This window comes from Lepus europaeus, chromosome 2 (genome assembly GCF_033115175.1).
Source record: "Lepus europaeus isolate LE1 chromosome 2, mLepTim1.pri, whole genome shotgun sequence".
Classification (NCBI taxonomy): Eukaryota; Metazoa; Chordata; class Mammalia; order Lagomorpha; family Leporidae; genus Lepus; species Lepus europaeus.
This window is the reverse complement of record NC_084828.1, coordinates 52,086,491-52,102,108: the sequence shown is the minus strand read 5'-3', so window position 1 is coordinate 52,102,108 and position 15,618 is coordinate 52,086,491. Positions and strand designations below refer to the sequence as shown.

At 34.5% G+C, this 15,618-nt stretch overlaps 1 protein-coding gene across 1 annotated transcript in view; it reads right to left on the bottom strand.

Annotated features, from left to right (window-relative positions):
* EPHA6 (EPH receptor A6) overlaps positions 1-15,618 on the bottom strand; it is a 1,087,270-nt gene that overhangs the window by 138,847 nt on the left and 932,805 nt on the right. The window contains exon 13 of the mRNA XM_062206703.1: positions 2,870-2,931. Within this exon, the coding sequence (XP_062062687.1) occupies positions 2,870-2,931 (62 nt within the window). The remainder of the gene's footprint in view (positions 1-2,869; positions 2,932-15,618) is intronic.

Genomic DNA, 15,618 nt, shown 5'->3' with positions numbered 1-15,618 from the left:
ATGACTTCGCTTTTGAGAATTTATGGGCTATATACATTTATATATTTTATTTCTGCTTGCCATGGGGAGTTGAGTGCCTGCTATTGACATAAAGTTTATAAAGCACTTCGAGCTTCTGGGAGAGTAGGGATATGATTACAAAGGAGAGTAAGAATATTAAAGGAGGGTAAGATGGGAAAAGAAACCCTATTATTTTTTCTATTCATACCACATTTTCTTTTGCATTTTAATCTTATGATATTTGTTTTCATATAAACCCTATGTGCAGATGGGACATATTCCATATGGTAGGATGGATTTATAAGGGAAAGTAGTAAGCAATTTAATAAAAAAGTATTTATAGTAGATGAAAGAATGGCTCTTTGAATCACAGACTTAGGCTTTAACCCCTACTCTGCCACTTATAATGTGCTATACATTATTCTATAAACTTTACACTAATCAACTCCATTAGCCCTTATTACAATTGTATGACATAGATATTATTAATATTCTCCTTTTACAGATGGGTTAGCAGAGGTTTAGAGAAATTTGGAATGTGCTTAGTATCACACAGCCAGTAAGCAGCAAATCCAAGATTAGCTGATTAGCTGATTAGTAGTTTTGGCAGCCACTAAGAGTTGGTCATTTACTGCTTTCCAGTTGCTCTGGTAATGTCTTAATAAGATGGTACATAATAAGAACTAAAAATAATAGTTTAAAATTTGTTATTAAATACCTCTTATAAACATGTCATAGAATGTTTATAAGTAAATATTATGCTTTATTATTATTTCTTTATATTTTGTATTTTAGTTGATTAGTAATTCAGCAGAATAAGAAGCTATCTGAAGCTAACATTTCTCATCTAAATTGCTTGTGGCAGTCATTTGATCCAATTCTCAGCAGCAACTTAAATTGAGTATCTGTTACATTGTCATTGTATTCTGCTCTAGGATATGGCTGATAACTAAATTAATTAAATTAAAAAAGAAAAAAAACCTAACATATACCAAGCATCATTAGAAAATGAATCATTTTGTTATGTGTCTGATAACAATGAGTTTTCAAATAAACACAATGAAAGAGCGTAAGTCAACATATATTTCAAGTACCTTAGGTGGTCCTCATAAGTTATTATGAAATAATTTAGAACAGTTACTGGTGAAATGAATACAAATTATAAAACAACATATTCTGAGAATGGCTGCAGAAAAGAACAAACAGTTCATGTCCCGAACACTTATGAAATTCATTTCATCTTAAAGAGCATATTTGGTTGAGAGATGCACTGTGTGAGTAGTATTGCTCTATAATAACCTCAAGAGTTTGTTGAGTTCAGCTTCTGGTCTTGAATGTGGACATCAAGTCCAGTCACAGTGTAAATACATCAAGAGGAGGTCATGACATCAAGGAAAATAAGATCAAGAGAGAAAGGTGAGATACATACAGAACTTGTCCAAACAAAATGGGACAAAAAATGAAGTGATGAAAGAATGTTCCATTTTCACATGAAAATAAGGAAGAAAAATAATACAACACACGGCAACTGGCAAAAGTCCAGCCACTTTGAAAGCAAGAAAAATGGTTATGTCCCTGTAGATAGATATCTGTTATAGAATACAGTGACATGAAGACATGTGACCTCTGTTGCAGTTGAACTTATTTACTGATGAAACAAAGACGTAAGCCTCAGCCATTCAGCCCATTGCCCAGAAGAGAGATAAAATCAGAATTTATCTGTAGTCCCTAAGTCTCAATCCGATCTGATCTCATGCCCTATTGTCTTCACCCCATCCCCCATATTCTTCCCCAGGTTCTGAACCCTGTGGGCCAAACTTGAAACACCTGTATGGAGGAATTCACCTCTGCCTGCTGTCCCTTACCCCCACTCCCACCCTAGCCCATCTAAAATATAAAAAAGCCCAGCCCTTGGGGTCGGACCTTCTGCCATGTGTTTAGTCACTGTGCACGCCAGCGGTTGGTCACCCACCTCTGTGGATTTATTTTCTCTGGATAAATTTGGTCTGGCTGCGAGTTTGTTTTCTGTCTCCTTTCTCTTTTCTGTGTTCTTTTCCTTACATTTGGCGACCCTGGGGAGGCAGCACCAATCTGCCCTCTTTCTCTTACATTTGCTCTAGAGATTTTTTTTATGTTTTGATTTTTCCCTACTGTCAGTGAATATTTTCATAGCATGTGATTGCTTTTTAAATCTTAAACATCTTTTGAATATACTTTGAAATATAACTTCTTGGTGCCTTCGAATCCTTGTTATTTGGAACTACCATATAAACCAAACGATATATTATATGTACTACATGTGCAAGGGTAGATCACTTTAAAAAGCATGCTTGAAAAATTTGTGTTCTAAAACAAATCTCTGCTGAACAAGCTTTATTCTTTCTCTTTGTTTTCTGAATATTCAGCCAATTGAACTTAGGAAGGACAAAGTTGACAGAACCAGTTTTCTGAAATGAACTTGAGTTATCGTTGGTAAATATATATCCATTTAAGGAGCTCAGCATTATAGACCACTCATAAAATAAGATACTAAATAGTTAAATGTGATAAAGCAAAATGAATGGCTGCGTGAGGCAACAGAGTTTCATTTTATCTTTTTCTTCATGATAATATCACTTGGAATGTACACACACATTAATATGGCATGTGAATTTATAGGAGAAATCAATTATATTGTTAAGTGTACATCCTCCCCCCTTAGTAACACTCTAATGTGTGACAGTAGCAGAGAAATGCACCCCAGAGAAAATGCTGCTGTTCTTCACAGAAAAGCCATGAATAACATTATGCAAAAATTAATTTATGACAACTGATTTAAATTTAGAACTCTAAATAACTTATTTAATGCCATCAGAAAAGAATACCTCACCCTCAAAAAGGAGTCTAGGGATCCATTCTCCATGTATTCCACCACAATCATTACTGGTCTGCCTGCAAAAGAGCAAGAGCACACGAGGATTAGAGTAATTACCAAAATATGTGTTGCAGTAAGAGATTTCCAGCTGTGGCAGCTAAATTATTTCTATTTTATTATTAGGAACATCATTTTCCAGCCTGGTTCTACAGTAGGACTTGTATTATATATATGCATCTTTCTTTATAGCATTATTTTCTTTTTAGTTCATAAAAAGGACTTCTAATATGAATTACAAAAGAATTACAAATGAATGAAGCATTTAGTTTCCTTGGTCCTGGAATCACTTGTTCAGATTGTGTTCTTTTTGTCCTCTGACTATTCCTTCAAAGACAATTAACAAGCTAAAGTCAGGGGTTAAGCAGTTACTTTTGATGCTTTTGCAGTTGTACTACAACATACAAGGCAGTGCAGCAATTCTGGCTGACTTAGGTTAGAGTGGGCACTTCTAAAATATTCCTAAGGCAAAGCAAAAAGGAGAAATTCATAAATTCTCCTTAAGAAATTGTAAACCATCAGTCATGGTCTTTTTTAAGGACTTTTAACTGAAGAAATTTAAATAGATTGATGATCCTACAAAGTTGGTAGGATTTGTAATAGTTCTCAATCATCTCTTCTTGAACATAGATTTGATCAACAGAGCAATGATGGCACTACATGAAAAATAAGTAACTATTATATTTTAGTCGAGTGCAGTAGCTGGGTTCAGAAACTGAACATTTACTTTTTTTTTTTACTACATCTATAGTTACAGTTCCAATATACCTCTATTAGGTAGTATATTTGACATAAATAACTTCGATTTGTTTCAAGAAAGATAATGCATTTGTTCTGCTCACTTGCCCAATTTTAAAAGATAAACTCATTTCAGAGGAAGGGAAAATAATATTTATCTCAAATAAGCCTGTAATGGCATATTTACTTTTTACTTCTATATTTCTTGTTTCTCATTGGAATTTTTAGCAATTTAGTGTGTGCTATGTGCTGTTTTCCCTTATGAACACAAAAAAGATTTTGAAAGAATCTGTGTATATCAGTGACCAAAATATTAGATCTCATTGTAATTCACATCCCTTTTATGAACTCAAAGCCTTGCAGCTTAGAAAGAGTGACCATCACAAATTAGTACAATGTATGCAAAATGCTAGACTTTATAGTTGAATCTGTATTTTAAAGAATGATGTGCCAAAGGTTAAGTGTAGTAATAAAGTGCCTAATTTCTTATGCATAGAATTAGAACCCAGAGAAGCTTCCCATTTGCAGTGAATATTAACTTATATTCTAGGTCACTCCAAGTCATTAATTTTATCCAAATATGAAGAACTTTATCAGCAATTATTGAGGTCAAATGAACTGTCAGAACTCTTGTGGACATTGATCTAGAAGATCCAGGTTTTAACCTGGAAATAGATCATGAAACCTTTCATGTCATTGGTTTCACTGAGTTTGGAGATAAAACTGATGCAAACAGTTATGAAGCAAGGTGGGAAAATAGAAGGTTCTTTTTGTATCTAAATATAAAGGTTCTTATATAAACATTCCAGTTTGAAGGAGAATGGATTGTGGATGTTAAAGAGCAAATGTTTAGTTCCTACAATGATTGTTGCCTGAATTCTCCTACTGGCAGCTTCACAGCTTTTAATCTGTCTTGACCAATATATTGATAAAGAACATTTGAAAGCTTTCATTTTGTTTCTTTAACATTTATCCTCCTCCTAAGAATGCTGCACTTACCAGAATGAAAATAGCTCCCAAGAATTTCATTTGTATGGCTACATACACTATTGTTTTATACACATAAGAAAATTAAGAATAGAAAATTAAATTACTTGTCCAAATTCAAATAGCCATAGTGGCACTATTTAAGGTAGTCCGTGTCAGAGCTTTGAATCTTAACCTTTATGCTACAGGCAGCTCTAAACCAGTATTTATCAATGAAAGCTCTAAGTCTCCTTCTGTTAGCGATCTCTTCAATGGTGGGCCTCATCTTTCCTAATTGGCCTGACCATCTACTGCTCCACCAGCTGTCATTACGGCTTCCACTTGTTCAGTACTGACTCCTTCTGCCTTTACTCTGTGTAATCACCTGCTGGAATTATGTGCTAATTTGCTTCTCTCACTAATCCCACTGTCCATGCCCCTCCATCCCAGTTTTCACACTGCACCTTTTCCTTGAAAGTCTCCTACAAGTGATATGCTTGACAGCTTCATTCCTATCCTATCTGTGGTATGTGGTATGAACTCATGTGTCTGGTTTTATTTTAGGTTGCTTTTCTTTCTTTTCCTCCTGTAGATGCTTTGTATCCCCTTCACTGGGTGTCTCAAGGTCACTTCCCATAGAACTAAGCATAAAAACAAGTTATCAGTTCTTCAAAAAATCAGTGCTTCATAAAAACAAGTTATCAGTTTCTAAATTTTGAGAACCGTAACACTGAAGTATTTCTCAGTAAGATCCTAACCTATGTGAATACAAAGTACTTTAAAATTACTTCTGTTCACAGTCTAACTCATTGGGAGATACTTTAGGCAGTCTTAAAAAATCATCAGTGATGAGTTTTAGCTTTCTCATTAAGACTAATAAAAGAATAAAATGAAGGCTCCCCTATATTGTGAGTTTGAAATTTCTCATTTGATTTCATCTTTCATATTTTGAGCAGCTGCATTAACTGAGAGCAGCTGTTAATTCAACTTGGTTGTTTTTTAGACTACTGCTAGTACCTAGCCTGTAATTTGGTTCCTTAGTGGTTTTCTATAGGGAAGTTAGTAATACTGTGAAGATTATGAGCAACTTTATATTCCAATACTACACTGTATAAGAAAGAAGACAGATATGTATAATTTAGATAAATATAAATGAAAATTTAGATGGCATGCTTTTTCTAATTTAAGATTTATTTTATTTGAAAGGCAGAGTTACAGAGAGGGTGAGAGAGAGGGAGTGAGAGAGAGAGAGAAAGGGAGAGAATCTTCTATCCACTGGTTTACGCCCCAAATGGCTGCAATGGCCAGAGTTGGGACAATACAAAGCCTGGCTGGACCAAAGCTGGGAGCTCCATCCTGGTCTCCCACATGGGTGGCAGGGACTCAAACATTTGAACCATTTCCTGCTGCTTTCCCAGGCACATTGGCAGGGAGCTGGGTCAAACGTGGAGTAGCCAGGACTCCAACCCGCCATGGAAACCATGATGCAGGCGGTGACTTCACCAAGTAAGTCACAATGCTGTTTCTTTAGATATGTTTTAGGCGAGAGAAGTCTGTTGGTAGAACTGCTTTTTCTGCTTTATTTTGCATTATATAAAAATTTCATATTTCATTATTGCTCTGGTAAAGTATATTTGGAAAATTTATTCTCTTTCTAATTTTTAAAAATATTGCAGCTCGTTTCCTTTTGTGCAATTGTAATCAGTCATTGCACATGCCTACAGAATCACCTTAGTATTTGCATTGTACTAACATCTGTGGATCTATTCCAGGATCCTTGAATGTTAGTGAATTCTCAGAATCTCAGGTCTTTTTAGAAGTCTTAGTGGTTTTGTTTTCAGAGATCTTTAAAGATAATTCTACAAGTTGCATAAGGTGAATTTTCTTCATAAGTAGCCCAGAAATGCTTATGGATATTTTAAACTATATTAGAATCAACATTCTCAAATAAGTCACTTATTTATATTTCAGACAATGAATCATGAAATTCCTTATCATTCTTTTATGTTATAGAGAAGAATAATTATCTTCTTTCATTGGGATTTTTAGCAATTACTGGGTCATATCTACTTTTGAAACACTTCCCAATACTAATGATGATTTTGCTAAATGTAGTGTGGAGGCACCATATGATCAGAAGACTATATTTATGCTGCTATTGAAGAAATAAAAAGAAAGGCATTCTTTAAGTATCTCACAGAAACTTTACAAAACAATATTTATCTCACAAAACAGTTTTTCTTTCTTTTTTTTTTTTTTCTTTGCCTCAGAGAACCTTTTTCAAAGAAGGGAATTACAGAGATTTAGCATTTTCATATAAGTAATGAACTTTTGCTGGGTGTAGTAGTTTTGTCAGTTTTGCAATTTCTAATGTGCAGTCAGTAAATCAAGAATCAAAATGAATCTCAAGAACCTCAAAACTCTATTACAGATTTAAATCATTCTAGTTTATTTAACATTCTATCACATCTATGTTTTGTCTACCTGATAATAAAAATTGTGGTGATAACCTGGATTGGCAGTTAGAGTGCCTGTATTTTTCTCACTAGATGGAATTCAAGACTCAGAGCCAGTAATTTAATCTATTTCTACCTCCTTTGTTTCTGCTGTGGAGATAGTGAATTACAATTATAGTCTCAAATGAAATTGATAATAAACGAAATAATTTTCTTGTCCCTCTAAGGCATTCAAAAGATATGGATAACATAAATTTGAACACAGTTAATATAATATATCATTGTTTCTATTCACATGATAAGTATTAAAGCTGGAAAATTATTTTCTCTTATATTATTGTCTTGTTATTTTCAGATCATATCCTAAACATATTTCATTCTCAGCAAGTTTGAATCTGAACTTTTAACACTTCTCTGGCACTTTCTCTTCCTGTTCTAATTCTTTCTTAATTAAAACATCACCACCCCGGCCGGCGCCGTGGCTCAACAGGGTAATCCTCCGTCTGTGGCCCCGGCAGCCCGGGTTCTAGTCCCAGTCGGGGTGCCGGATTCTGTCCCGGTTGCTCCTCTTCCAGTCCAGCTCTCTGCTGTGGCCCAAGTGCTTGGGCCCTGCGCCTGGATGGGAGACCAGGAGAAGCACCTGGCTCCTGGCTTCGGATCAGCACGGTGCGCCGGCTGCAGCGGCCACTGGGGGATGAACCAACAGAAAAGGAAGACCTTTCTCTCTGTCTCTCTCTCTCTCTCTCTCACTGTCCACTCTGCCTGTAAAAAAAAAAAAAATCACCACCCTTCTAGTTACCAGGGTCTGATAACCCATTGTAATCCTAAACTCATTTTATCAAATATTTGTTTATCGGATATTATGTTAATGCTATACAAAATTCATTGTCATGGCCTGCATTCTGCCTTTATTTTCACTTGCTAGACCAATTACAAAATACTTTATCATTTTCCTTGTTTCTATTTTTGTCCATATTGTCAGCTGATCCTTGTATCAACATTATATTTGAATATTTAGTGATACATCATATAATTTTTGAAAAAAAATGCCCAACATGAATCAAATAACTCTTCTGAGAGTTGGAGACACATCGTTAACCGATACAAAATCCGTGCTCTCATGTCTGTGTAGTGGAAAAGGCAATAGATATAATTCAATAGTCAATTGCTGAAAAGGACTAATGCCTCAAAACCCTGTTTTAGGACTGTTACTTAAAGCATTGTTTCCTGCAGGATTAAATTCTAAACTGCTTGGCAATCAAATTCCTTCACAAACTTTTAATGAAGGTACAGACCTACATGGACTTTTATTTATTTAAAGAAATTTAACGGACATATCAAAATTGTACATATTTATGGAGTATTATGTGAAGTTTCATTATACATATACATTGTGTACTGCCCAACCAGGTGAATATATTTATCCTTTCAAGCATTTACCATTTTCTTTATAGCAAAGACATCAGAAAACCTAACTTAAAGTTTTTTTGAACAAATACACAGTAGAAACCCAGACCTTCTTCCATCTATCTAGCTCTAATGTAGTACCATCAATCAACCTTTCCCAATCACTGTTCTCACTTCCCTTCCCATCCATTGGTGACCACAATTATATTATTAACTTCTGTGATATCACTTATTTTTCTTGAACTCCACATATGAGGGAGGTCATGTGATATTTGTTTGTCTTTACGTTTTTGGCTTATTTCACTTAACATGATGACCTCTCTAGTTCCTTCCATATTGTTGCAAATGACAAGATTTCATCCTTTTTATGGATGAGTAATATTCTATTGCAAATATGTACCATATTTGCTTTAACTATATATTGGTGGGTGGATATAGATTGTTTCCACTTTTTGAATACTGTATGTAGAGCTTCAGTAAACATAGGGGTGCAGAAGTCTGACAGATGGATTTGATTTTCCTTGGCTGTATACCAAGGAGTGGGATTTTCAATTATATGGTAGGTCTAATAAGGTTTTTGGGGAACCTGTACACTGTTTAAACAACAGCTCTACTAATTCATGTTCCCACTAACAATGTGTAAGCATGCCTTTTTTCCCTCATTCTCACCAACACTTGTTATCTTTTCTCTTTTTGATCATAGCTGATCTTACTGGAGTGATGTAATATCTGACTATGTTTTTGGTTTGCATTCTATGATAATTAATGATTCTGCACATATTTTCATGTACCTGTTGGCCATTTGTATGTCTTCCTTTGAGAAATATCTGATTAAATTGACTGTCCATTTTTTTAAATTATTTTTTTCTTTGCTATTGAGTTTTTTATATTCTGGATATTAACTCTTTGTCAGATGTATACTTTGCAAATATTTTCTCTCATTCTGTGGGTTGTCTTTTTGCTCTGTTGGTTGTTTTCTTTTGTTGTGTAAAAGCTCTTCAATCTGATGAAATCCTATTTGTCTACTTGTATTTCCATTGCTTTTAGGGTCTGATCCAGAAAATCTTTGCTCATCACAATGTCTTAAAGTGTTTTCCCCACGTTTTCTTCTAATAGTCTCAAAATTTCAAGTATCACATTTAGGTCTTTAATCCATTTCAAGCTTATTTTTGTGAGAGATAAGCATTGAGTTTCATTCTTCTGAATATGCAATTTTCATTCTTTTGGAGATCCAATTTTCTCAGCAGTATTTATTTAAAAAGACTATCTTTTCCAATGCATGTTCTCAGCACCTTTATCAAAGTTCAGTTGGACACAGATGTGTGAGTTTACCTCTATCATTTCTCTTTTGTTCCACTGGTCTATGGATTTTGATAATTATTTCATTGAATCTGTGTTGACTCCTCCAATCCATGAACACGAAATATCTTTCCATTTCTTTGTGTCCTCTTCAAAGTCTTTCATCAGTGTTTATTGCTTTCATTGTAGAGATATTTCACCTGTTTTGTTACATTTATTCCCAAGTATTTTATTATTTCTTATAGGTATTGGAAATGAGATTGCTTTACTGATATATTTTAGATGATTCATTATTGGTGTATAACAATGCTACTAATTTTTGTATATTGACTTTGTATCCTTCTACTTTGCTGAATTGTTTATTAATTCCAACAACTTATTACACATACATGTAATCAAAACCAATATACATATACATATATACATATATATGTAAAGGTCATGGCATCTGCAAACACTGGCAGTTTGAATTCTTCTGAATCAGGATAGCTTTTATTTCTTTCTCTTTGTTAATTGCTCTAGCTAGGACTTCTAGTACTATGTTGACTAAAACTAGTGACAGTGCATGTCCTTGTCTTCTTCCAAATCATAGACAAATTCAGCTTTTCTTGTTCAAAATGATATTAGCTATTAGATTGTTATATATTATTTTTATTATGTTGAGGTATGTTTGTTCTGAATTTCATTGGTCAAACTTTTATCATGAAGGATGTTGAACTTTTTCAAATGCCTTTCAAAATCTAATGAGGTGACCATATGATTTTTGTTACTCATTTTATTGATGTGGTGCATGTTTATTGATTGCTATGTTGAACCCTCCTTGAATCCCTGGATGAATCCACTTATCATGCCAAGTGATCTTTTTTTTTTTTTTTTTTTTTAAATTTGACAGATAGAGTTAGACAGTGAGAGAGAGAGAAAGGTTTTCCTTCCATTGGTTCACCCCTCAAATGGCTGCTATGGCCAGCACGCTGCGCCGATCCAAAGCCAGGAGCCAGGTGCTTCCTCCTGGTCTCCCATGTGGGTGCAGGGGCCCAAGCACCTGGGCCATCCTCCACTGCTTCCCAGGCCACAGCAGAGAGCTGGACTGGAAGAGGAGCAACTGGGACTAGAACCCGGTGCCCATATGGGATGCCAGTGCCGCAGGCAGAGGATTAACCAAGTGAGCCACGGCACTGGTCCCACAAAGTGATCTTTTAAATGTGCTGTTAGATTTGATTTGCTGGTGTATTCTTGAGGATTTTTTGCATTTATGTTCCTTGTGGATATTGGCCTGTAGCTTCCTTTTTTGTTGTGTCCCTGTCTGGTTTTGGTATCAAGGCAATACTGGCTTCACTGAATAAATTTAGAAGACTTCTCTCTTTTTCCATTATTAAAAATAATTTAAGAGAATAGGATCTAATATCAAATACTGAATCACTATCCAATAGCAGCTTGATGGATGAATAACTAACTATATGCCAAGTATTATATCTAACTTTACTGACCAGATGTTGAATCCTAAACTAAAAAATGGTTGCAGAGTAAGAAGTTTCGTTATTTAAAATGACTAAGGTCAGTATATTCAGGAATTTCTGAAGGATCTCAAAGGTTCATTTAAATCCTATGCAACTGTAATTTTCAGGTTTCATATGGCTTTAATGAACAAGATGATTTCTCTGAGGGTAGAGTAAAATAATCCAAATGATTATTTTCCTAATTAAAAATAACATACTAATAAATTCTTTAAAACGGCTTCTTAATATATTAGTTTCTTAAAATAGCTTCTGGGGGCTGGTGCCATGGCGCAATGGGTTAAAGCCCTAGCCTGCAGGGCTGGCATCCCATATGGGCACTAGTTCAAGTTCTCATTGCTCCACTTCCAATCCAGCTCCCTGCTGATGTGCCTGGAAAAGCCATAGAGGATGGCTTGGGCCCCTTGGCTGCTGCACACAACTGAGAGACCTGCAAGAAGCTCCTGGCTCTTGGCTTCAGATCTGCTAAGTTCTGGCCCTTGCAGCCATTGTACTTATACTTGTTTGTCCTATGAATAATTTGAAATTAATGATTTTATCCTTGGAGCTATTTACATCTAGGAATCTATATAATCAGTAAGTTGACTTGGTTCCATTTTTCCCTCTTATTTCTTTCTTTTCCATTTTGTATTTAAGATGATACAAATGCTCTTAACAAATTACTTAAGAATAAAACATTTTATGTTGTGATAAAACACTGCATTGAAATTAGGAGGAGTAATCTACATTTATGAAAATAGGTGTATTTCTTAATCTAGATTGTTTTAGATTTAATAAAAGACATGAAGCTAAAGAAACAAAATATGATTTTTAAGCCAGTTCCAAAGAGAGTGGCACACCATCTGCATTGATTAACTGTCATAATACTCCATAATGTCTTCTTTGTACTGGAAATTACCATATGGGCAAAAAGATTTCTCCTTAACTAAAAGTATCTTGCTGGCAATAAGAGTTACTGCCAAAGACTCCTGATGTTAAACTGTTTTCTCTGCAAGGCAGTAACCATATTGCAAACTTTTAATAACATATGAGTTTTTAAGAATAGCTTTCTTGATTATTACATCTAAATTAAGAAAAGTAATGTAATGATGAATAAGTTAAAAGTTTTTGTTCTGACATTGTGTATGACTTTCTGCTTTTCAACTATTAGGAGCAGAATAAATGTTATGTAATAATCAATAGGTTAATTACTACTAGGTAGCGATGAATAAAGTACAGCAGGGAGTTTTCCTGCCTTTAAATATTATATAATATAAATATATAAATAATAAATAATAATAAATAAATATAATATATTTATTTATTTATATATAATATATATAATATATTTATATATATAATATAATAAATAAATAAATATAATAAAATATTCAAAAACAAATTAAATTACATGTCAAATAAATAGTTGTATGCTGCTTTAATTCTTAGTTTCTTCCTGTAAATTTCTGTTGTATAGATAATATTAAAATAAATATTAGTACATCTAAATCAGCATTTGTTCTAAGGGCATTACCTGTACTAATTCAGTTAATCCTCATTATCAACTCTTGTGGTAAGTGCAATTATCAGCTTATTTAATTTATAACATTGCTGATGCACTGAAAGTTTAAGCAGCTTGGACCAAAATATGCAACGAGCAATTGCTAGAGCCAGGGCATACAGCCTGGCAATCTGGCTTCAGAGTTAGGATTCTTGACCATTTTGTTAAACCACAAAATGACCCTTAGGTCTTCTAGCAATTTGGAAAAGATTAAGAATACCCTGAATTTCTGTGTCTTATTGTAGAAACTTCCTGGAAAGGCACTATGGACTAAATACTGTTTTGCTCTTGGTGATGTTCTGTCAAGAAGTTATAGGATTTTGCAAGTTGGTGTTGTGGCACAGAAGGTTAAGCCTCTGCTTGTGTAGCAGGCATCCCATGACCGAGTGACAGTTCCAGTCCCAGTGGCTCTGCTTCTGATCTGTCTCCTTGCTAATTCAACTAGAAAAGCAGTGATTGTTGATCCCTTGCTACTCATGTGGGAGACTCAAATGGCGTTCCTGGCTCTTGGCTTAGGCCTGGCCTAGTCTCATCCATTGCCATCATTTTGGGGAGTGAACTGGTGGACAGACGATCTCTCTCTGTCTCTCTTTTTCTCTCTCTCCCTCCCTCACTCCTCTTCTTCCCTCCTTCTCTCTCTGCTGCTCTTTCAAATTAATTAGTTAATTAATTTAAAAAGAAGTTCTATGATTTTAATGGCCTACAAAGCCCTAAAATATTCCATATAAATAAGAAGTATATACTTAAGAAATTTGACTGGAAAAACCCTTGGAGTTTGATTTTTCTGTCTCTCAATCAATACTTTATGATAATCATCTTAAAGTTCAATTATAAATCAATCTATTTGAAACTATTCCCATGTTCTCATACAAGGCTTTAAATGTCAGGGCTTAGCAGTTGGAATTGCAGTGGTAAGAGACATACAGAGATTTCAGAGCAGCAATATGATATGTTCTTATAAGACCTCGGCAGAAGACACTGGGGGAACTGTTCCATCCTAAATATTGTAAGAGTCCTTAGCTATGTAAGGTAGCATATTCTCAGAATCAAGGGATTAAGTTATGGACAGTTTCATGGGGCTTCCCAAAGAACTCTACTTGATTTCAGCCTTCTGAAGCTTGGTATGGAGAAACCAGCCTCGCCTGACTGGACTTCTGATCTGCGGAATTTTAAGGGAATGCATTGTGTTGTTTTGAATTAAAAAAAAGAAGAAGAAGAAGAAGAAGAGAGAGAGAGAGACCTTAGCTTTTGGTAGGAAGCATGGAATTTTCCAACATACTATGCTGTTTTCTGTCTTATTGTTACATAAGCAATCACCTATGTAGCTTTCTGGTTATGTGTACCATTCATTATCAAAAGAAAAATAGACATTTTAAAAATAAAGCATCTAATCAGCGTGAATTTATTGTAGCATCTGAACTACATAGGTCATTTAGGGTGATATTTAATTACAATGGATAAAATATTGGTCAAGTAATCCATACATATTATTTAGTTAAACCACTGGCTACTTTCCTTTTTTCCTCCTTAGGCAAGTTATTATTTATTTTTTTGAATCTTTTCTGTAACTTTTATAAAGTGTTTAATTTTTTTAAAGTTCAGTTTTGTTAAATACACTGTAAGACCTCTGTGAATAGAATTATGAAAAACCAACACTGTCATAAGGCAGTTCCACCTTGCTTTGTCCTACAAAGCAAAATAGTGAACTCTGAGATGAGGCATATTTTATAGCAGAATTGATCTACCTTTACTTATATTCTTAAACAGACCATGAGGCCTTGCATGCTACCCTGTGGGAATAGACATAGTTCTCTGGAAAGGAAAAGGCATTTAAGTCTCCCATATGCTTATCATGTTTCCAATTTCAGGGAACACACACTGAAAACAAAGCCCCAATCAACACAAAGATAACACATTAAATTAGCACACTGTGTAAAGTGTTTCAGAATGTTTCTTTGTAAGGAGAAAATGATTGTTGGATGAATCTTTAAAAAGTGTTGATAGGTTCTTAGAATAGAACCAAAATAAATGGCACAATTGGTAACAATATAAAAATCTCTAGGGGGTAGATATGTTCTCAACTGAGAATTTAAATAGTCTCATATAAGATTTATATTTCTTAGATTCAAACTTACTCAAATGACATTATGATAAAGGAAGCATTCATGCTAATAAGGCTTAACTAAGGTTAAAGGCCAAAACTATTTAAAGAATCTGAATAGAGAAGTAAAAAATGAACTAGCAGAGTCTGCAGATTATTTAAAGTCTCTTTTAAGATTTTTCATGTGTTTCTGACAGGAAAAAAATCGAAATTCTCTTTGTAAATGATCAAGAGCTTGATATCAAATGTATCCTGAGGTTTTTTAATGCACTGTCAGTCTATCATAAAAATGATGGTGCTCACTTATGTAAGTACAATTTTATAAATTGGACATTGAGGTTTTAAGAACCAGGAGTCCTTCATTTATGGATTATAGGAAATCCAAAGGACTCCTGAAATTGTATGTGCATATTTACATATGTGCTCACATGTCCATTTTTCAGGGGAAAAGAGTCTGTAGCCTCATTGGATTTTTAAAGTCTAGACTGGGGAGGGAGTTTAAAGAATCACCAAGATTTCACCTGATCCTTTAGTTACCAAGGAGTCTCATTTTTTTTTTTTTTACCAGGAATCAAACTACAGTCTATAATGAATCTGAGTCCATGACCTATACCATGCTATTAGGATCACGTGTTCTTAGGAGTCCTTAAGTCAACACTCTGCAATAGACAGAAGTTTTTATATTC